This window comes from Sorex fumeus, unplaced genomic scaffold, assembly GCF_029834395.1.
Source record: "Sorex fumeus unplaced genomic scaffold, SorFum_2.1 ptg000034l, whole genome shotgun sequence".
Classification (NCBI taxonomy): Eukaryota; Metazoa; Chordata; class Mammalia; order Eulipotyphla; family Soricidae; genus Sorex; species Sorex fumeus.
This window is the reverse complement of record NW_026606091.1, coordinates 46,952,501-46,975,560: the sequence shown is the minus strand read 5'-3', so window position 1 is coordinate 46,975,560 and position 23,060 is coordinate 46,952,501. Positions and strand designations below refer to the sequence as shown.

Below are 23,060 nucleotides of genomic sequence, written 5' to 3'. Positions count from 1 at the left end.
TGGAGCAGCCGGGGAGAGGTGGAGGAGAGGGGCTCAGGAAGGGGGCGCGGCTGTGGAACCAGGGTCAGCCATGTGCAGGACAGGCTCCTTATTACCCTCTGCACTCTCTGGCCCCTCCTCTGGTATTTTTATTGATTAAAGCTGGTAATAGTTAAGGGAAGGTCTGCCAGCATTTTGTCAGAGATGGATAAGGCTTATCTTGACATTTGGAGTGTGTGGCTGCCACAGGACCCATAGCTCTCCCTCCCCTGCGGCTTGTGTGAACCAGGAAGACTGTAGCTGCTGAGGTCATGCCCAGCTTCCTGTGCTGACAGAGCCATCTCTTTCGACAGACAGTCCCTCTGCTGCCCTTCCCCCGCGGCCAGAGCATTTCCACGCAACTAACCTGGAAGCTTTTGTGGGCCTCTGGAGTCAGAGCTGGCCCACCCCCACCCCCTGTCATCGGCCGAGGCATAAGTCATTTACTGCTCTTCCAGACACTGTCCACATGTCCTAGTGGCCTCCACACCTGTCTCTCGGTGCAGGAGGTGTGTGACTGCTCTGGGACAATGACCAACATCTAAAGCACTGGGACTGTCCCCTAAGGGCCAGGCTCCACGCAGTAGAATATGGATCTGACCAGAGCACCCTCCTCCGGACTGCCGCTGTGTTTGTTGTCTGGGGCAAGAGTCAATGAACCTCATATTGAAAATAGATTTCGCAAAAAGCTCTGCCTTTTATGCCGTTGCAAGTTGGCAGGCTATTAAAGATGACTGAATTTAATTATAATGGTGCTTTTGTCTGGGTGTTCTGTTGAGAAGCCAATAATGTGTGAATGAGTAATAAATACAAGACATATATCATTTATAGGATATTATGTATGTAGTCCATAATGCTTTTATGGCCACCTCAAGAAAATTATGCTGATGTATTAAGGATCGTCGCATAATTTGTATCCTATTGGTGATAATTATCTGAAGCAGAGGCTGTTGAGCTTTTTCTGTGAAGGAGCAGAGAGTATCAGCTTCAGATGTTGTCCATCTGATGGTTTGCGAGACAGTGACTCAACTGTAACGGGAAAGTTCCCAGAGACAATATGTAAAATGATGAGCAACTGCTAGCCCGCCCCTCTGTGTTCCAGTAACGTTTTAGTTACAAAACAGAAACAGGTGATGGACCAGCTTTCATCTGGCAGGATTCAAAACAAAATGTAAGTGTGTTCACAGGGAACAAAATTTGAATGTATTTTTACCACTGTATCGCTGTCATCCCGTTGTTCATCGATTCGTTCGAGCAGGCACTAGTAACGTCTTCATTTGTCCTAGCCCTGAGATTTTTAGCCTGTATTTGTATATGTCCTAGTATATCCTAGCCCTGTATTTTTACAAAAAAAAAAAAAAAAACCCAGTAAATCAAAATCAAAATGAAAAATTGTAAAATTTTCATACATTTTTCAATAGTTGTCCTCTAAAATATTCAATGTCCTATTTATGATCAAATGCAAAGTATGATTAATAGCCACACCCTCAATAAAAATTATTTTTTAAAACTCGGCTTAAGTTTCGCAGATTTAATTAAACGTAGCTGAGGCAGGCAGGCAGGCAGGTAGGAAAGGCCCCCACCTCCACCCCACCCCATAGCAATAAGTTCTTAAGACACAATATAGCCAAGAGATGGGATTGGAAGAAGTTACTCTGTCACTAGCCCTAAGACTTCCAGGACCCGCCTTGTGAACACAGGACTAAGGGCTGATAAGACCTTTAAATGGTGCCAGCACTGACCCTTCTCTGGGAGAAGCTCCAGCAAAGAACAACGGCCAGGAAAGGACTGTCAGAGATTATCACCTGCCCCCAACTCCTCCCTTGGGCCACCCTAGCAGTGGACTCTCCCCTGGGTGGAAAGCACTACTTGGGGCAGGTTGGGGAGAACTGTATAAAAGCCAAATTAAAACGAAGGAAGCTCACGCATGTGTTGCCTGAGCACATGTGTTGCCTGCACATGTGTGTTGCCAGACTGTGCACATGGTGCCCACATGCACGTGTTGCTCGCATCTCCCTCTTGAGTCATGTACTTTGGTACTTACATGCTTTAATGCTGGGGTGTGTTTAACTGGGACTCTCTCTCCACTCTGGAGAAGCCTGAGTTCTCTCTTGAGCGTGTCACTCTCTTTCCTTCTGCAGAATTTCTAAATAAAACCTGTTTTTTACTTTACTGCTCTTCTCCTAAAATTATTTTCTGTGAGGGAAAGGCAACAACTCAAAAGATCTGGGTTAGGTCTCAGACTGACTTTCCTTTCCTGCAAAAAACTAGGCTCACTCAGACTCTTATCAGTCCTACAGTCCCGCAGCCTTTCCCCATGTGGCAGAGGTGGATAGAAAGAAGCAGGTCCCCCTTCTCGAGGCAACCACCTCCCACTCCCCACCTCACATAGTCACCCGGGACCCTCATCGGCATCCTAAATATTCTTATAAAAATCCAAGTAATGTGGGGAGAGATAGTAAAGGGCTAAAGAGCTTCCCTTGTATGTGGCCAACTCCAGTTTGATCCTTAGCACCACAGGATCCCCTAAGCCTTCTTGGGAGTTACCCCCAAGCCATGAGCTGGCTGTAACCCAAAAAAAGAAAGCGAAATAGAGCAAATAGAGAAAGAGGAAGGAAGAAAGGAAGGGAAGAAAAGACAGAGGCAGAAATATTCTTGAGTCATCATGTTCTAAAAGATGAAAGGGTAACTGTAAGAGGCTTAATCCAACAGTGTGAAACATAATGGGTGTACTTAAAGGCTGTGCCAAATGGGTGTCCTTATAGGTTCCATACAGAATTTCTTGAAGGTTTACTCACAGTACTGTGGGAGAAGTCACCTATCAGAAGACTTTCAGGGAGTTGTATTCAGCTTGTGTCTAAATAACCCTGTAAAGAGTTAGAATTGATTTTTAATTTTGATGGATTGCTTGGGGCCACACCCAGTGGTGCTCAGGGGTTACTCCTGACTCTGCACTCGGAACTCGCTCCTGACAGAGTAACAGGACCATTATGGGACGCTGAGGATCAAACCCAAGTCCCCAACACACATGGCAAGAGCCCTACCCTCTGAACTATTGCTCTGCCCACTGGGCTGGAGCGCTAGCACAGCGGTAGGGCGTTCGCCTTACACGCGGCCAACATGGCCGACCCGAGTTCGATTCCTCCGCCCCTCTCGGAGAGCCCGGCAAGCTACCGAGAGTATTCGATATGCCAGACACAGTAACAACAAAGTCTCCAATGGAGACGTTACTGGGCCCGCTCGAGCAAATCGACGATCAACGGGAGGATCAGCCTTTACCTTTTTACCCTGGTAGATAGAATTTCAAACAACCACCAAGCAAAAAAGGAGTTACCCAGGTGCTGAGAGACTGCCCTGGAGAGGCAGGAGAGTAGAAGAAGCTGGAGAGGAATCTCAGGTCAGTTATGATAAGTTATGAACTGTGAAAATGCGTGTTTGTTACATCGAGAAGGAGGAATCTGGAAGAGCAAGTTCGCTTAGGGGACCAGAGGGTGATAAGGACTGGAGCCTTCATTCGAACCCCGGAACTCTCAATGGCCTCCACAGTTTTGATCATATTGTTACAATCGAACCCAAAGTCTCCTAAGTTCCAGCTGTGGTCAGAGCCCCGTCCTGCTGCCCTGCATCCTTAGGCCTCTGAGAAACATCACTGTGGATTGCTGTGGCGACCGTGGGGACTAGGTGAGGCTAACCGACACTTGTCTTGAGCCCTGATCCTATTATCTGCAACAGTGCTGTGGAGAGTTTAGCTATGGGCACTTTTCCCCACGATAAATAAGTTCCAGGTTTGTTTGTTTTTTCTTTCTTTTTTTTTTTTTTTTGGTTTTTGGGTCACACCCGGCGATGCACAGGGGTCACTCCTGGCTCATGCACTCAGGAATTACTCCTGGTGGTGCTTGGGAGACCATATGGGATGCTGGGATTCGAACCCGGGTTGGCCGCGTGCAAGGCAAACGCCCTACCCGCTGTGCTATCGCTCCAGCTCCATGTTTGTTTTCTCTTTTGGGCTTTTTTTTGGGGGGGGGAGGGGAAGGGTGTTATTTTGTTTCTGTTTTTGTTTTTTGCGTCACTTCTGGGGAAGAGAAACTTTCTCTGTTCTACTTCTGGAGACTGTGGGGCCCAATCAGTTTCAGAGCCAATTTTGTTGTTGCTGTTTTGAATGATTCTTTTTCGGGGAGGGGGCACTTCTGGCAGTGCTCAGGGGACCACATGGTGACAAGGACTGACCCCTGCTTGCAGAACCTGCATTCTAGCCCCTGAACTATCACTGGCCTCTACAGTTTTGATCATATTGTTGCAATTGCACCCAAAGTCTCCTAATTAGTAGCCAACAAGGCACTGAAGGAGAGGGACCAGAAAAGAGGGGTGTTGTCAGTAGTCAGTGAGCGTGTGTGTGAGAGAGAGAGAGAGAGAGAGAGAGAGAGAGAGGAGAGCAAGTTAGTTCACCTGTTTGCACGGGGCAGGAGTCTCTTTGAGGTGTGAAAAAAAACCCTGTATTTTATAAAGCCTGACATTATGGCTGATATTGGCAAACTGTGTTTAATCAGTGGCTATGATGATGAAAAATAATAATAATTTGATTTTAAAATTACCTCTAAGTGCTTAGGGTTTGTTCTACAAACCTGCCATAGGAAATCAAAGCACCGGAAATCTTTTGAACTGGCTAATAGATGCTTCCTTTGCCATTACCCACTTTGGCACAGATTCAAAGTTGCTCGCTCACATCCACTTGAAAACAACTGTGTGAGCAAGTCAGTACAATGTGGGGCGTCATCCGAGTCCTGGAGACAGCGTAGGAGACAGTCACCTGAGGATATATCATCTGGGTGCCACTGAGTCCTTGAATGAACAGGAAATGAGGCAGGTAGGGCGATGACTAATCGAAAGCTTTTCTACCAGCTTGCGAGAAGGATGAACAGCTGAGTTGAATATGAACACCCACAGGAAACCGAGGATTGACAGTGCCTGACTATTCCTTCCTTCTCTCGGAGTAGATATGGCAGTTCTGCCAGATATAAGGGAAAGTTAGTTTAAATGGCATACTCCATACCCTTGTGCAACTGGTGGGGGTGAAAAGGGATAAGCAGGTGCTAAGCATGATTTATTGGAGGACTTCTGAAGTGGAAATAAATATACACTCAAGGGACCAGAGCGGTAGTACGTTGGATAGGTTTTTTGCCTTGTATGTAGCCCACCCAGGTTCTATCCCTGGCATTCCATAGGGTCCCCTCCCCCGAGCCCACCTGAGGGCAGACCCAGGAGTAACCCTTGAGCCTCACTGAGTGTGACCCCAAAACATACATACATACATACATGCATACATATATGTATGTATAGGGAAGGGAAAGAGAGTGGGCAGGGAGATCATACAGGGCGTGAGGCACTTACCCTGTGTGTGGCTGTGGGAATCGAGACCCAGATTTGAGACTTCAGCAACACAGATGATCCTCTGTGTACTGCCAGGGAGAGTCCTGAGCACAGAGCCTGGAATAGCTACTGAACATCACCAGATGTGATCCCCAAGTCCAAAATAAAATGGGAAGAAGAAGTGAACCATTTAAAAGTTGTGCTGTAAAAACTTGTAAGTCCACAGCTGTACCTCATGGTGTTTCACTAATAAAAATAATAAATAAATAAATAAATAAATTCAACACACACACATACACACACACACACACACACACACACACAGTTGTGCTGTAAATCCAAGCAAGGAATTATCTGAGCACAAAACAGAGGTGATTTGTGGAAAATTTAAAGCACATGTGATAAAATTAGTAATATCACGACAGAGTCAAAACACAGAAGAAAAGAGGATCTCAAAAATAGGGAACTTTTGGTCTGGAGAGACAGTACAGTGAACAGGATGCTTGTTTGCACGTGACTGACCCGGGTTCGATCCCCAACATTCCATACAGTCCAGGAGTGATCCCTGAGTGCAGAGCCTGGAGTCAGCCCTGAGCACAGCCAGGTATGGGGCACCCCCCCCCTCCATACACCACACCCACAAAAACAGCAGGATGCAAAAGTGAACTTTCCCACTAGAACTTCAGAATAACCACAAGTTTGGCAATAGCAGGGACAGGAAAAGGCATTAGTATAATGGTAAGCTGTAATTAATTCATGAGCTACACACATTTGCATCCATGTTCTCCTTTCAAAGTTACTGTCAATTTTCTCCCTAAGGTGAAAATGTTAAGTAAAGCTATTCAGCTTATCAGACAAGGTGAGAGTCAGGATGCAAGAGACCCTGGAGAAGGTGCTGATGCCAGAGAAAGGAGCAACTGCTCATTCTCCAACTATTGGGGCTAGGGTCACTGTCATCAATTTTTCACTTGCTCCTAACGAAGCAGGAATTTCACCTACGCTGGGGAAATCTACCCCAAAATTTCGAATTCTAAAAAAAGAAGACCCTCATATAAAAATGAAACATACAGTCAAGAAAGCGTCAGAAATGGAAGAAAACTGGCAGAAAAGTTTTCAGACCCAACGAATGCCTGATAAGCTATTGGTGAAACAGATCATCAGAAAAGAATTGAACATACACAGGTCGGACCAAGAGGTAGGGTGCAGGTAGAGTGCTTGCCTTGCATGCAGCCAACCAGGGTTCAATTCCTCAATGTCCCATATGGTCCCTCAAGCACTTTTAGTGCTTGATTCCTGAGTGCAGAGGCAGGAGTAACCCAGAGCATTCCCAGGTGTGATCCAAAAACAAACAAAAAAGAGAACTGAAAATACAATCGTATGCTTAGATTAAAGAAGGCATTTCAACAGAAATATGAACCTCTCTGAGGGGCCAGAGCAGTAGTACAGCAGGTAGGGCACTTGCCTTGTACATGACAGAGCTAGAGTCAGATTCCCAGCATTCTATCTGATCTTCTGAGCCCTCAAGGAGTGATCCCTGAGCACAGAGCCAGGAGTGTGGCACAAGCAAACTCCTATATCACTGTATCACTGTCATCCTGTTCATTGATTTACTCGAGCAGGCACCAGTAATGTCTCCTTCGTCCTAGCCCTGAGATTTTAGAAAGTGCCACATTCGAGCTGTAATTAATTAAGGGTCAGGAGAATGAGACCCATCATTGTTACTGGTTTTTGGCATATTGAGTATGCCACGGGGAGTTTGCCAGACTCTGCCATGTGGGCAGGATACTTTTGGTAGCCTGCCAGGTTCTCCAGAGTAAGAACTAGATAATAAGGTGCAGAGTCTCCAGCCTCCGTGTCTGGCTGTCCTCACTGGGGCCCCTTGGAGGAGGGTGGGTTGAGTTTCCCTCCCCACCCCGAGCAGAGCCCCGGCAGCTGAAGACCTCCAGTTCCAGCCACAGCCATGCTTAAGACCACTCTCCACACGTTCGGACGAGACTCACGCATGAAGGAACCGGCAGAGGAACCCAGGTGTGCGGGACCCAGGGCGTAGATCTCCAAGCCTGCTCGAATTGACCTAGGGCCTCCTCCACCCAGATCCCCCATCTTCCAATATGTAGGCATTACACCCACCAACTGCCCCAGGGGTGTGTAATCCCATCAACGGCCAAGACCCTGGGACTATAAAACAAACAAACAAAAACAAAAACAACAACAAGAAAACCAAACTTGAACAGATGAGCTGAAGAGCAGAATAGACTTGGAATAGAAGTGTGTGAGCAGGAAGACTTAAACCCACCTCCAATTCGATGAATAAAGGCAAAGAAGAGACAATGAAATAGACTGAGGCTCAGAAGCCAGAGGAATGCTTTTAGAACCTGCCTACTCTAAACTCCAGAAGGAATAAGTAGAAAGAACTGAGAGAATAAAATAATCAAAAGAAACAATATCTCTGTGAAGCAGAGCCTCAAAGCCTACAAATTGAGAAAGCTCAGCGAGTGCAGGGCAGAAATAAAAAAAACCTACGTCCTCATGAAATGTCTGGTTTTTTCATACTAAAGCGAAAACTCCCACTAGTTTGAGCTGGGGGTCATGGGGACATATTGCCTGGAAGGAATGGATGACCAAATTTGTTTATGATTCTCACCTGCAATACTTCTGCTGGAAGACAAAATTCTGGGGATAAATCATTTGAACTCATGTAACTGTATCTCACGGTGATTCATTAATTTTTTTTTTCTTTTTGGGTCACACCCGGCAGTGCACAGGGGTTACTCCTGGCTTTGCACTCAGGAATTACTCCTGGTGGTGCTCAGGGGGTCATATGGGATGCTGGGAATCGAATCCGGGTCAGCCATGTGCAAGGCAAACGCCCTACCCACGTGCCATCGCAGTCCCTTCCTTAAAAAAAATTCTTTTGAATGATTTGAACCCAGAGTTCTAGGTCTTATTAACTTACCATCTAAATATAAAGATTAGTTTTATTCAACATTAAATTGAATACTAGCTTTGGGGATTATACCCAGAAGTGGTCAGGATTCATTCCAGGGAGTGCTTGAAGGAGAATATGATGCTGGGGACCAAACCCGAGCCTCTTCATTTAAGACAAGTGCTCAGGCCCTTTGCGCAGTCACTCCAGCCCCTAGTGAAATATTTTATTCTTCTTTTCTTTTTTTGCAGGGGGTGAACTATACACAGTGATGCTTAGGGCTCTGAACTCAGGAATTATTCCTGGTGGTACTCTGTGAACTGTATGGGATGCCAAAAATTGAACCTGGGTCAGCCGTGTGCAAGGCAAATTCCCTACCTGATGCGCTATTGTTCCAGTCCATCAGTTAAATAATTTAATAAGAGCCTCCTAGGCAGTGCTTTGAGGAGCCAAGGACACTCTTGGTGATACTTGGTGGGGTGGCATAGGTCTGATGTTCCAGGCTTGGGCTGACAATATGTTGCTACCCGACCAGTAGTGCTGGGGTACAGCAGGTCTCCCCGATAATGCACAGGGGCAGGGGTAAAAAAAACTCAGGCGAAGCATGCACTTCATCCTTGAGCTACCTCTGACTCCTCTCATTGAAATATTTTGAATCCAAACTTCTAAACTCAGTTAATCTTTAAATTACAGAGCAAAAGCAAGATATATTTGGATATGCAAAAGAATACTTATGCAAAGTATTACCATCATCCGGGAATACTTTCTTTTGGGGGGTGGGGGGAGGGGCACACCCAGCAGTGCTCAGGAATTACTCCTGAATCTGTGCCCAGGGATCATTCCTGGTGGTCTCGGGGGACCACATGGGGTGTTGGAGATTGAACCTGAGTTGGCCACATGCAAGGCAAGCACCCTACCTGTTGTCCTATCTTTCCAGCTCCCATCTGGGAATACTTTCTGAAAGAGACGCTCAAACACACTCCAAAAGAAGAAGGAGGGGCAGGCGGAAGAAGAGGGCAAGAGGAAGGCAGAGGACGCAGGCTCTGAGCAAAGAAACCGGTAAAACCTGTAGTTAAGGCCTTCACAAGATAATTGCATGAAGCCCTTGTTGTTTGGAGATTGCAGGATCGCCGGGGTCAGCCCCGTGGGTGTCCACTGTCAGCCCGTATCTCTCCAGGAACACTGGAGCAATCAGCTCTCACAGCTGTTGTGGTCTTCCTCGGCCACGGTGTCGATTGTTGTGGGTGCGCCGCTTCTCCACGGGGCTGCGGGTACCTGCAAGCGTCCTTGGGCTGACCGTGGGTCTAGAAAGGGGCTGTTAGCAAGATGCATTTCAGGGTTTGTGAGACAAACAGCCCCACAGCTGCTTGAGGCTTCCTCAAGAGAAGCGAGTGTGCGGGGCTGGAGCAGTAGTGCCGCGGGGAGGGCCTTCTCCTTGCATGCGACGGACATGGATTTGGTCTCCAGAGCCCCATATGATCCCCTGAGCACTGCCAGGAGTGACCCCTGAGCAACAATGGGTGAGGCTCCAAAACAGAAAGAGAGAGAGAGAGAGAGAGAAAGAGAGAGAGAGAGTGCACAGAGTAAGAGAGACAGAATGGGTGACAGCCCCAGTTTCACTGAGTCTTGTCCCCACCTCTGGAGGGCCAGGGTTAAGATGGGAGAATACTTAATCTGTTTCCTGAATGTCGGCTGGGCAGGTCTGAAATTTGCATCCAGATTCCAGTCTTGGGAGCAGGTAGGTAATTCAAATTGCTGAGAGCCAGGTGTGGTCCCCAAACTCAGTGAAAACCAAAACAGACGTGCCAGAGATACAGGAGAGGTTAAGGCGCTTGCTTCGCATGGGGCTGACAGCTTCCCTATTCTTTGACCCCTGGTACCACATATGGTCCCCTGAGCCCCAACAGGAGTGATCACTGAACACAAAGCCAGAAGTAAGCCCTGAGTAAGGCAGGGTGCGGTTCCCCAAAACAAGAGAAAAGAAAAAAAAAAAACACATATTTCAATCTTTCCCCCACTTTGACTGGGGGCTCACAGGGTGCCTTGTCAATGAGGATGTCCTTGGCCATGCATGGTGGGAAGGGAGGACATTCCTAGCAGTGCAGCAAGTGCCCGGAACTGTGTCATTCTGCAGAGCTCTCACTGGGCACCCGTGTTGCCAGGCTTTTCTGCAATACACAGCTGCTAAGACTTTTGGTTAGACAAATCACACTGCCTGCTTCTCAGCCCCCAGCGGGGGTATATGTGGGGGAGGGGCAGGGGGAAGAGAGAGAGAGAGAGAGAGAGAAATAAGGAGAGGGAGAGAGAAGGAGGAAGAGGGAGAGGGTGCTTTGGGGAAAGGGCAAGATGAATGAGAGATGGCAGAGTGACCCAAAAGCCTCTAGCCTGCACATAGGGCCTGGGAGTGGCCTGTCAGCTAGAATGAGGACTCTGGGGGCCCGAGAGAGTCCAGTGGGTAAGATGCTTGCCTTGCATGCAGTTGACCCAGAATTGATCCCCGGCACCTGTTATGGTGCCCAAGTCCTGCTAGAAGTGACCCCTGAGCACAGAGCCAGCAGTAAGCCCTGAGCACCAAAATGAGAGGGGGAAACAAAAAAAGGGAATGAAAGACTCTTCCTGGGCTTTCCTTGAGGCATCAGCCAGGTATTTCCACAATGACAGGGGATGGATCTGTTATCTGGGAACAGATCTGCTCAAGGAGAGCTGTCTTAGATGAGGAGGAACCGCTGGCACTTTCCTTGCAGGGGCACCTGTAGTCTGCTTAGACAGCGCGGGTGAAGGTTAGCTGCTTGCGGGGATGACCAGGGGCCTCGCATAGGGCTGCACTTTCATCTGCGAACTCATCGTTGCTCAATACAGTTTAAAAGACTTCAAGCATTTCAATCATTCCTACATCATCGAGCCATGAATCCAACACCAGCTTATGGCCCGTGTATTTACCATGAGTCATTCAAAGCATCCCTGAAATCCTCAAAAATAAGCAATTTTCTTTACTGCTTGCAAATCAGCCTTTGGGGAAAGCAGGGCATCATTTCTGGTCGAAAGCTTGATAATCAGGCAAGGGATTTTTCCTGGATATTCAGTATGTAGCCTCCCTCTTCCTTCTAGCTTTATAAGTAGGTGGGCAGCCACCAGGCAAACTGAAACTTGGCCCCAGGAGCCAACCCAGGGAAGGCCAAGCAACGGAAGCCCTAGTGAGTCTGGACCAGTGCTCAACCTTCTTGGTCCCTGCCCCAAGCCCCATGACCCTGGTGGCCCCAGTTGCCCACACCAGATCTCTCAAAATTAAATGACATTATGTTTCAGCCTCTAGGGAGATGGAGCTGTCAAGGAATCTTTCCTGGTTTTCTAACCCTACATAATTGCTCCAGGATTATAAATTTATTTAGACAGTGTCTTTAAGTCCATGTCTGCTTAGTAAAACAAAAATAAAAATTGCCTTTAAAAAACCTTTTCTGTTATCGTCATAAGTGCACGGTTCAGTGACCTTGAATATATCCACGTTGTTTTGCAACTGCCACCATTAGTCATCAACAGAATTATTTTCACCTTGGAAAACCAATACTCTCTGACCATTAGCCGCTTACTCCACATGGTGCCCTCCTTCTTCTGCCACTGGCAAGCACTTTAGCGTCGCTTTGTACCAATTTGAGTCTAAGGCCGTGGAGTTATGCAGTATTTGACTTTTTTAAAGCTAGCTTATTTCACTAATAAGTCTTAGTGAAATTTCAGTAACTTCCTCAAAGTTCATCTATGTATGATATTTTCTTTCAATTTATTATTATTATTTTTTAAATTTTTATTAGTGAAATACCATGAGGTACAGTTGTAGAATTTATTATTATTATTATTTAAATTTGTTGTTACTGTGTCTGGCATATCGAATACTCTCCGTAGCTTGCCAGGCTCTCCAAGAGGGGCGGAGGAATCGAACTCGGGTCGGCCATGTTGGCCGCTTGTAAGGCGAACGCCCTACCCGCTGTGCAGAGTGATAGTACAGTGGGGAGGGCGTTTGCCTTGCAAACGGCCAATGCTGGATCCTCCCATGTGGTTTCCTTAGCACTACTAGGAGTAATTCCTGAGTGCAGAGCCAGGAGTGACCCCTGAGCATCCCTGGGTGTGACCCTCATAAGAAAATTAATGAAATTTAATTTGGGTGCTCCCACTAGTGTTCAGAAAAGCAGGCCCTCCCCCGGCATTACAGATCTGTCCATTCAGTGCTTGGGTCAGTGATGCAGATCCCATGGTTTCAGGAATGCCGGTGCCTCTAAAGCCAACTTTGGTGTGTTTGGGGTCCCATTGCTCTTACCTGGCATTGCTCAGGAAACCATGTGGTGCCAAGGATTGGACCTCCAAATGCAAGCATGAGCTCCATAGCTTTAACTTATTTCCCCCAGTCCTCTCCTTCCTTTAAATTTTTATTTTGGTTTTTGGACCACACCCAGGTGTGCTCAGGGCTAACTCCTGGCTCTGCACTTAGGGGACCATTAGGGATGCTGAGTGTCAAGCCTGGGTTGACTGCACGCAAGGTAAGCACCCTACTGGCTGTACTATAGCTCTGACCACTTTCTTTTAATATATGAATTTTAAAAATACAGCAGAAAGAGAAATCACAAATCATCCTGTTATTCGTCGATTGCCTCGAGCAGGCCCCAGTAACTTCTCCTTCATCCTAGCCCTGAGATTATATTCAAGGCTCTTTAGGAGAATGAGACCCATCATTGTTACTGGTATTTGGCATATTTGGTACGCCAAGGGGAGTTTGCCAGACTCTGCCCTGTGGGCAGGCTACATTCGGTAGCAGAAAGAGAGCTTGCCTTAAATACAGCCAACCTGGGTTCAATCCCTAGCATCCCATATGGTCCCCCATGCATGGCCAGGAGTGATTCCTGAATGCAAAGCCAGGAATAACCCCTGAGTATCACCAGGTGTGGCCCCAAAACAAAAAAAAAAAAATTGAATAATATTCTACTGTATGAGTATACCACATTTTGTTTATCTATTTATCCTTTGATATTTATCCTTGGATTACTTCCATCCTCTGGATATTGTGGAAAATACGGCTGCTAGAAGGGGTGGGAGCCATAGTACATGGGTAGGGGGCTTGCCTTGGGTCGATCCCTGGCATCACATGTGGTCCTGGGGCAACTTGACAGTGATCCCTGATCTTAGAGCCAGGAGTAAACCTTAAGCACCTTCTGGGCGTGGCCCCAAAATCAAACCAAAACAAACAAAAATGTGTTTCTATAATGAACTGATTAAAATCTAGATGCCATGGGGAAAAAGTTTACCCAAGTTATCTTTTAGAAGAGGTTGACGTCCGTTTAATATTCACTCTCCTTTGGGGGTGGCCGCCTAAGCACCTCTCTGGAGCCTGGAGGCCACTCCTAGCAATCCTCTGCCAAACCCAGTCAGATGGCTCGAAATTTGGGTCTTGGGATGTGAGGCGTTGGGGCCCCAGTGTCATTACGGTCATCAGGACCCTACCCAGTGGTATTCAGAGGCCTCTAAGGCTACACCTAATGGTGCTGCAGGGGCTGTGTTCAGCTGATAATACACTGCTGCAAGGACCCTGGGGAGCAGGCGACAACCAGGACTGTCCTGGGCAGTATGGCTGTAGCCCAAAGCAGCAATGAAGAAGCACTCCAGCAGGATGAAGTCACCAAAGGAACTGTAGAACCCCCAGAACAGCGACCAGGAAACAGTCAGCATCCTGCTGAAAAGTCACTGGATAATTATTTTTCTCAATCTTTAATCCTTTACCCCAAGTTTTAGACAAATTCCCCGCCCCCCCCCCCCCCAATTTTGTATGGCAAGGAAGGGTCACACCCAGCGATACTCAGGGATTGTTCCTGCACTCAGGAATTACTCCTGGCAGTGCTCAGGGGACCATATGGGATGTCCGTGATTGAACCCGGGTCAGCCGTGTGCAAGGCAAGTGCCCTATCCACTATACTATTGCTCCAGCAGCCCATGTTTCTATTTTTTAAAAAGCTTCTTTTCCCATTTTATTTATTTTTGAGTGTGTGGGTGTGTGGGGGGGGAGACTTGGTATCACACCCAGTGGTGCTCAGGACTTACACCTTGTTCAGGACTTACTCTTGGTGGGGCTCATGGACCTTATGGGGTGCTGGGGACCAAACCCCTGTCAGCCGCGTGCAAGGCAAAAGCTTTACCTGCTGTACTATCTCTCCAGCCCTAGACAAATTTTCTTGACATTACCAATTAAAAGATACACACACGAATATATTTCATTGTACTTATTCTGCTGAAAAATATGGTAAAAAACATATGTTGGCTTAAAAATGGACCAAAAGGTTTTTTTTTTGTTGTTGAAACCATTCTATTATTTCCAAGTTCGTTGACAAGCTGCTCTTACTACACATTTTGTCTAATTAATAGGAAATAAATTGCAGCCCCTGCACAGTCCAACTATTATGCATGCCCCAGGCTCTCACATTGTTGAACAAAAAGTAATTAGCAAGAAAGCTTGCTGCGAAGGAACCCAGGAAGTTTATTTTTAACTTTTTTTTTTTTAAGGCTGCACAAGTTCAGCCCTTATATGGGTGTGTTCAAGGGGTGGTTCGATTTAGAGCTGGCTCATGGCACAGAGAGTGAAGCTCTTGGGACGCAGTGGGGGACCCTGCCCTTGAAACCCTGCCGCAGCCCGAATTCTTTTGTTTCTTCTTCCCTTGCAACTTTCTCTTCGCAAATTGTCCAAACCGGAAACTTAGGGGATCTCTGTCATTCCCGGTGCCCTTTCCCTCCACATTTGACGGTGCATATGTTACGTTCTGCAGTTGTTTCAACACCACTGTCTCCTGCGACCTCTCTCTGCGCGCTGCCCAAGTCTGGCCAGGCCCGGTTTCCCGGGCAGCTGCAGGGAGCTGGTCTCCGGGCCTGGGGTGGGTGGGCAGCCCTAATGCCCTAATGCCCCAGGGCTGGCACCTCTCTTCGCAGTTCCTCCTTCCCTGGAGGCACGGGAGGTTCGTTTTCTGCAGCTCCCTCTAACTCTGTTAAGGCGACTCTTCCGTTTCCAGCACCTTCTCTTGCCTTCCCCGTGCCCATCATCCTCAAGGTCTTCGCGCGCGTTGGAAGCGCACGCAGCTCGGAGGGGTCCCGCTGTCCGGGTCCCTTGGGTAGGAGGCGACCCGGGCACGTGTGCCCACCGGGGCACTAGCTCCGCGCGCCCACACCGGCCCGGGGCTCTGCAAGACTCTCCCCTCCCCGGAGCCCCGCTCGCTCCTTCCGCCGCTCCCCTCCCCCCCCTGCACCCCGGGGCGCCGCGCCCCGAGCCCCGGCTGCAGCCGCGAAGGGTCCCCCGGGGCCAGCGCCCGTCCCCGCTGCTTGCCGGTGCCCCTCGGTGCCCGGCGGCGCCCGGGGCTCCCCCGCGCCGCGCCGGAAGCTCCCGCCCGGCCGCCTCCCGCCGCCGCCGCCTTATCTCGGCGCCCCGGGGTCGCACACGGAGTCGCGGGCGCCGGAGGGACGCGGCGGCATGGGCCGGGGGCCCGGGCCCGGGGTCCGCCCGCCGGGCCTCCCGCTGCCGCCGCCGCTGCTGCTGCTGCTGCTGCTCGGCCGGGCCCGCGGCGGCCCCGGAGCGCCGGGCGCGGACGGTGAGTGCGGGCGGCGGGCGCGGGCGGCGGGGCCGGGGACGCCCGGGGGTCCCCCCTGGGGGGCGCGGAGCCGCCGGGCGGTCGGGCCGAGCCGTCGGGTTTCCGGCCGTGCGCCCGCCGGGCGCGCCCCCAGCTTCCTCCCGGACCCGGTTCCTCGCCAACGTCCGTCCAACCTGCTCGCGGTGGGGGAGATGGTTCGGGGGCTGGGGCGCATGGAGGAGCCCCGGAGGGACCCCCAGCACCGCCGCGCTCCACCAGCACAGAGCCAGAAGGAGCCCCTGGGCACAGTGGTTGGACCCCAGTGGCCCGAAACACACGTAGTCACCCTTTGCTCTTTGAGAAGTCACCCACTCCCAGCCCTCACAATCCCAAACACACAACACACACACGCACACACACTTCTTCGTACCCCCCGCCAACACATGCATGCACTTCCCCCCTTTCCACTTTCCTCTAGCACACACACGCTTTGCACTTTGAGGACACACCCACCTACAGTCTTTCACAACCCCCAAGAAATACACCCTCCCCTCCTTTTCCGCTACCCTCCAACAGGCACCCACACGCACCCTTGCACTTTGAGGACACACCCACATCCTTTTCACAACCCCCCAACACATACTCACCCATCCTCTGTGACTACCCCCAAAACACACACACACACACACACACACACACTCGACTCTTGGTGCTTTGAGAAAAACTAAGTGGTAGTTGGGTGAGAAAGGGGTCTTTGGATGTTTGCGGGAGGGAAACCCCCAGCATCACCGTGTTTTTCAGCAGTGGCCCAGCAGTAGCCTGGGAGAGGGCGGTCACTTCTTCTGCTTGGGAAGCCTGTGCCCAGCCTGGGCAGTTTCTGTTCTTCTCTGAGCACTTTAGAGGAGACAAGCAGCTTTCAGGCCAAGCCCCTCTCCTAACTCAGCGCTGTTTGTGGCGGAGGTCCCAGTCCCAGCTGGGGAGGGCATTTACACAGAGCAGAGTGCCCTGGTCCTGAGAAAGTACCAGAAGACAGGTGAAGCCACTGATGGAGTGGACGGCGTGGCCCTCGAACCAGGCTCTCGGGGACTGGTGATGTTCACGTGTCACCGTGGGAGCAGAGGGCAGACACGAATATGTGTAGAAGAAACGAATCCCACCAAATGGAGGGGATGGCACAGGAAACAGGGGCAGGGCGGGTCCAAAGGCTGGATTGTGGGTCCAGTTTGATGGGTGTAGGACATGAGGGGCGGTATTGGGGCCGAGGTTGGAAGAGCAGACGGAGTATACCACGAGGCAGGGACTTGCTTGGTGTGACCCAGGCATTTAGACTGCGTTGTTCTGACTTGGGAGAAGCCTGTGAGAGCCCTTGCAGGTTTGGGGCTAGGAGTAGTCTCGGAAAAGGGGACTCTGTGATTAAAAGTGAACCCTATTCCTGGAGGGGAAGAGAATGTCCATGTAGGATGATTGGGGAGATTTGCACCCCCAGAATCCTGACTCCCCCAATTCTTTTTTTCTGTTTTTTGCTTTTTGGGTCACACCCAGCGATGCACAGGGGGTTACTCCTGGCTCTGCACTCAGGAATTACTCCTGGCAGTGCTGGGGGACTATATGGGAATCGAACCAGGTCAGCTGTGTGCAAGGCAAACGCCTTACTCACTGTGCTGTCCCTCCAGACTCCCCACCCCAATTCTTTTTGACCATGAGATTTTTACCATCTCTGCTGGATATTCCTCTTGAAGGTGCATTGGATGGTCTGGGAGGCTTTCTAACTTCCCTCCCTAACTTTCTCTATCTATCCAACTTGCATACAAGCCCTTAGGTGCTTGGAAACTATTTCAGAACGTCTGTGTTAAGGCTCTCGAGCGTCAGCTAAGGAGATGACTCAGAGAGCTAGAGACCCCCCACCCCCATCCTGCTTGGTCCCCCACAGCATCACTGGGATTGATTTCCACCCGGCGCTGGAGAATCATAGTCCAGCTGTAGACCAAAACCCTAGGGAAAAAAATGTCCGAGGTCTGGGCCCATGGGTTTGATGACAGCGGAAGAAAAGGCAATATGACTCTTGGGCATAGAAGCTGGAGAATATTCTCATTTGGCGGGAGATATTGGTGATTTTGATGAGAGAAGATTGGCTTGGGTGACTCAGGTCATCGGTGAGCCAGTGGGCACTGCCTGGGGCCAGAGTGCAGGGACTTAGGCTGCAGAGTAGGGACTTTGGAAAGCTTGAAGGAAAGAGAAGGAAACATTCACTTGGGCTGTCGAGGTCTGTGTGAGAATTTGGGGAGTGCTGGGTGAGGGCAAATAGCCAACCGAAGCATGTTTTATACTGAGGACTGTTAGTCGCTAGAGATGGATGCAAAAGTCGTCTTCCCCCAGGTTCTGAAGCTCCCTCTCAGGCCGCTTAAGCCTACATGGATGGAGACATCCGCCTGCTTTTTTCCCGTCAGAGCCTGGTACTGGACACAGGGCTCCCCTACGAACTGCAGGCTGTAACAGAGGCCCCTCAGAATCCACGTTATTCACCTTTGCCCTCATTACCAGTGAGATTAAACAAACAAACAAACAAAAAAACCATGGCGCAGACGAGTGATGGTCAGGGACCAGCAGGGCTAATTTGCTAGTGCTGGCAGGGCTGCACAGTGCCAGAAGGAAGCCAGGATGTGCAGGGTGCTAGGCGAGTGCTGTACCACTTGAGTTGTCTCTCTGGCTTCTACATGACACTTTGTTTGCTTTGGGCCACACCCCAAATATGGCCAGAGAGCACTTCCATCGGTGCTGGGGTGTCAGGGGTGCCAGGGAACAAACCGGGGATCGTCCATGTACGCCAGCCTTTGGAGCTCGTCTCTAAACTGAGATTTTGAGATTTTCAGTGGAGTTAGTTGGTGAAAAAAAGCAAAGCTGGTTTATAAACCGAAAAATTTTGTTGGGGCCGGAGCCATTGTATAGCAGCAGGTAAGGCACATTCCTTGAACATGGTCAGACCAGGTTTGATCCCCGGCATCCCATATGGTCACCAAGGAGCACCAGGAATGATTCCTGAGTGCAGAGCCAGGACTACGTCCTGAGCATCGCCAGGTGTGGCCCAAACACAAAAATGAAAACAAAAAAGTTTTGCTTGTGAAAGGAAATAGGAGACTACAGAACTGTCTTCCCGTGGGCATGAAGACCCGCTCCAAAGAGATGAGGCAAGGACTGAGTCCAAGAACTGGCTATAGCAGGCCAGCCAGCCTCCACCACTCGCAAGGGGTGGTGGTGAGAGCTTTGAGTGGAACAAAGACGCAGGTGCCAGGTGTTACCCCAGCTGGGTGCTGCTGCTAACAGCAGGTGCTCGATGTGATTTCATTGGTTCAGGAACGTCTCTTCGTCGGACTGGTTCTTGTCGGAAGGAAGGAAGGAGGGCAGAGATGAGGAACTCTGGCCATGCTGATTAAATGCTGACCCTTTGGGACAAACTTCTACAGAGGTTGTGGCTTAACTTTTTGCTGGACTAATAGCTGCAAACTGGGCGAGGGTCCTTTCTCCCCTGCCCTCCCCCCCACCTGCCTACCCGCCAGCATTGCTGGTGGACAGTGGGTGTCATGCAGGTGCAGACAGAGGACTCAGGGTCTTGAGCATCTAGGCATGTGCTCTGCCACTTAAGCTGCTTCCCGCAACCCCCTCTAAGAGTTCTCATTTTTTAAAAAAATTTTTATTAGTGAAACACCATGAGGTACAGTTGTAGATTTACAATTTTTTGTGCTTGGGTTTCGATTATACAATGATCAAATACCCATCCCTCCACCAGTGCCCATTTTCCACCACCATGGATCCCAGTATCCCTCCCACCCCCATCCCCCCATCCCCCCCTGCCACTGTGGCAGGGCATTCCCTTTTGTTCTCTCTCTCCTTTGGGGTTTTGTGGTGTACAAAAGAGGCATTGAGTGGCAATCATGTTCAGTCCATAGTCTACTTTCAACATCATCTCCCCTCCTGGGAGGATCCTCCAAACACCCTTTATTTGGTGCTCCCTTCTCTATCTGACCTGCCCGTTCCCCTAGAATGCCCAGCTGGCCGCTAAGCCATGGAGTAATCCTCCTGGTACTGATCTCCGCTATTCTTGGGTATTAATCTCCTGTTTTGTTACTTTATGTTCCCCAAATGAATGCAATCTTTCTATGTCTATCCCTCTCTTTCTGACTCATTTCGCTTAGCATGATACTTTCCATGTTGTACCACTTGTATGTAAATTTCATGACTTCATCTTTTCTAACAGCTACATAGTACTCCATTGTGTAAATGTACCAAAGTTTCTTTAACCAGTCATCTGTCTCAGGAGGGCTGGAGCGATAGCACAGCGGGTAGGGCGTTCGCCTTACAAGCGGCCAACATGGTCGACCCGAGTTCGATTCCTCTGCCCCTCTCGGAGAGCCCGGCAAGCTACCGAGAGTATTCGATATGCCAGACACAGTAACAACAAAGTCTCCAATGGAGACGGTACTGGGCCCGCTCGAGCAAATCGATGATCAACGGGAGGGCCTTTACCTTTACCTGTTCTCAGGCACTCAGGTTTTTTTTTTTTTAAATTTTTTTTCTGTTTCTTTCTTTTTTTTTTTTTTTTTACAGTTGTAGATTTACAATTTTTTGTGCTTGGGTTTCGATTATACAATGATCAGATACACATCCCTCCACCAGTGCCCATTTTCCACCACCATGGATAATATCCCCCCCCATCCCCCCCCCCCCCCCCCCCCGCCTCTGTGGCAGGGTAATCCCCTGTGTTCTCTCTCTCCTTTTGGGTGTTGTGGTCTGCAAAAGAGGCATTGAGTGGCAAACATGTTCAGTCCATAGTCTACTTTGACATGCATCTCCCCTCCTGGGAGGATCCTAAGAGTTCTCATTTTATCTCTGCTATCTCACCAAGGTCCCTTTGTGGTAACAGGCTTGAGGTCCATTTCATGCCTTCCAGGGCGGTTCTGGAGTCCCAGGGCCTGTGTGTAAGGAAGATGTGTGAGGCAGTTGGTGGGTGGGGTGCCCCGCCCCAGGGGAATAGAGGTTCAGAATGGGAGGGGTGGAACGAGTCAGTCCTGTTTCTTCACCTTTCTGGGCTATTGCTCAGGGTCTGGGAGTGGCCGGGGAACTTGTCTGTTCAAGCCCGGCTGGGGCTTGGGAAGGCCCTGAGAATCGGGAGAGGCGTTTGGTACAGAAGATTGGGCAAGTTGTTCTGACGGTGCCAGCGCACTCGCCCTCGCGTTCTGTAGCCCGTTCCCCAACCTGGTGAGGCTCTGTTTCGAGCAGGGGTGTGGAGCTTGGAGCTGTTGGATTGTTCAGCAGAGACATTTGCTCAGCGGAGTTGGTGGGGGAGGGGAAGGCAGGTTTCTCTGCCAACCAGACCTTCAGCCTCTGGTCAGATTCGAAAATGAGTCCCTGCTTCATCTGTCCCTGCAGCCTGAGGTGGTGAGGGATCTGCTGGCGCCTCAGAGACCCTCGGAGGGAATTGCCTGTGTGTTGTGTGTCCCCCCCCTGCCCCATGCTGAGTCAGGCATGTTAGTAGGTGAGGTATTTGACTCAAGCCCAGGGGCCGTCTAGATGAAAGGCTGCCTAACTCAAAAGGCAGGAGTGGAGCCTGGAGAGACAGCACAGAAGGTCAGGCACTTGCCTGGACTGTGGCTGCTTTGGCCTTGTCCTTGATCCTCTCCCCGACACCCACATATGGTTCCCGGAGCACTGCCAGGAGTGAAACCTGAGCACAGAACCGGAAGTAAGCGTTAAGCACAGCGGTGTATGGCTGAGAAAGCAGAACAGAACCCCCACTGCACCCCAAAACGAAATAAACACCCAAGAGTGTGGAAAGCGGGACACCCGTGTGGGTTGACTCTTGGTCCTGAGGCCAGGTGTGGGAACTCCACAGGGAGGGCACAGGAACCCCACTGCAAAGTGGGCTTGGCCCAGCAGGAAAGTGTACAGAGAGGCATAGGGGAGCTGAGGGGAGCTGAGGGGAGCTGTTCTCTCCCTATCCTGCAGGCGAGGTGAAGGGGACACAGTGATGGCCATCTCAGGGTTCTCTTGCTGAAGGAGCAGTGCGCTTTCAGCGCACTCTTAAAGCCCAGGTCATGGTCGTTGTTCCCGTCAGGGATGTTGTTGGAGAGGAGAGAATATGGGGCTCTAAGATCCCTTCCTCCTCAGGCATTTCAATGCAGTTTCACACAGAGGCGTGTAAAGTTTGGGAATGCTTTGTTTTCCTGAGTTTGGGGCTCCCTTTGCTCCTTTCCTCAGGTCCTTGGTTTCGTTTCCACTTCTCCAGAGGGTGGAGGGAGAGGATCTCGGAAGACCGTGCAGTGGGTTTGTTATGTCTGACCGAATGGCTGGGGATTAGGTGAAGGTGTAAGTCCAAGCTCTTCAACGCCTTGGTTCTCTTGGCAGTGGGGAAAATCACTTCATCCTATTGTTCACATCCACCTGCTGATGTCTCAGAAGTGCGCTGATGAAGTTGTTGGCTGGGCGCTGAGGTGACGAGTGAGAGTGGCTGCTCAGGCTGGCTGACCCCACTCCATCCTGAGGAACAGGTTTACTTGGGGTGCAGTGGAGAGGAGGCAGGGGTGAGCAGGCTGAACAGTCAGGGATTACGGCAGGAGGAGGAGGTGAGGAAGGTGGGGAGTGCTTATGTAAATGAGGATATGAAGGTTCCTCAGATTTCAGCCACTTGAATGTCAGGCATCTGTCTACTCAGATTTGCTTTGGGTTTTTGCCTCAATGCAGTTCTCCATCACGCTCCCCATTAGTATAATTGGGGGGTTGGCTAGCTGTCAGCGCCGTCATCTACTCCGTAACAAAGAGTTGTTGAGTGACTGTTCTAATAATGCTTAACATGTTCTAATTGCTTTGCCCGTACTCATTTTCTCTCTAATCCCTGCAACAACGAAGGAGGTGGGTTCGCTATTTTCCTCATGTGACAGATGTATGGGAAACTGAGGCACGGAGACTACCAAAGATTGGTCGTACAACTTGCAAGACACCGAGCTGGGATTGATGCCCCAGTGATCCCTCTTACCCTTGCTCCTAACCCCATGGCCAGAAACCAGGCAGTAGATTTTGCATGACTTGTTTCTGACAATAATAGCAACATCTATTTGTTGTTATTATTGCATAAGGAAAGAGACATAAATATCCTTGTTGGTGGT

General features: G+C 49.8%; 1 protein-coding gene across 1 annotated transcript in view; it reads left to right on the top strand.

Annotated features, from left to right (window-relative positions):
* The first annotated feature begins 15,805 nt into the window (after positions 1-15,805).
* The window catches only part of SUSD1 (sushi domain containing 1), a 144,871-nt gene continuing 137,616 nt past the window's right edge, over positions 15,806-23,060 (top strand). Inside the window, exon 1 of the mRNA XM_056117123.1 lies at positions 15,806-15,924. Within this exon, the coding sequence (XP_055973098.1) occupies positions 15,807-15,924 (118 nt within the window). The 5' untranslated portion in view covers position 15,806. The remainder of the gene's footprint in view (positions 15,925-23,060) is intronic.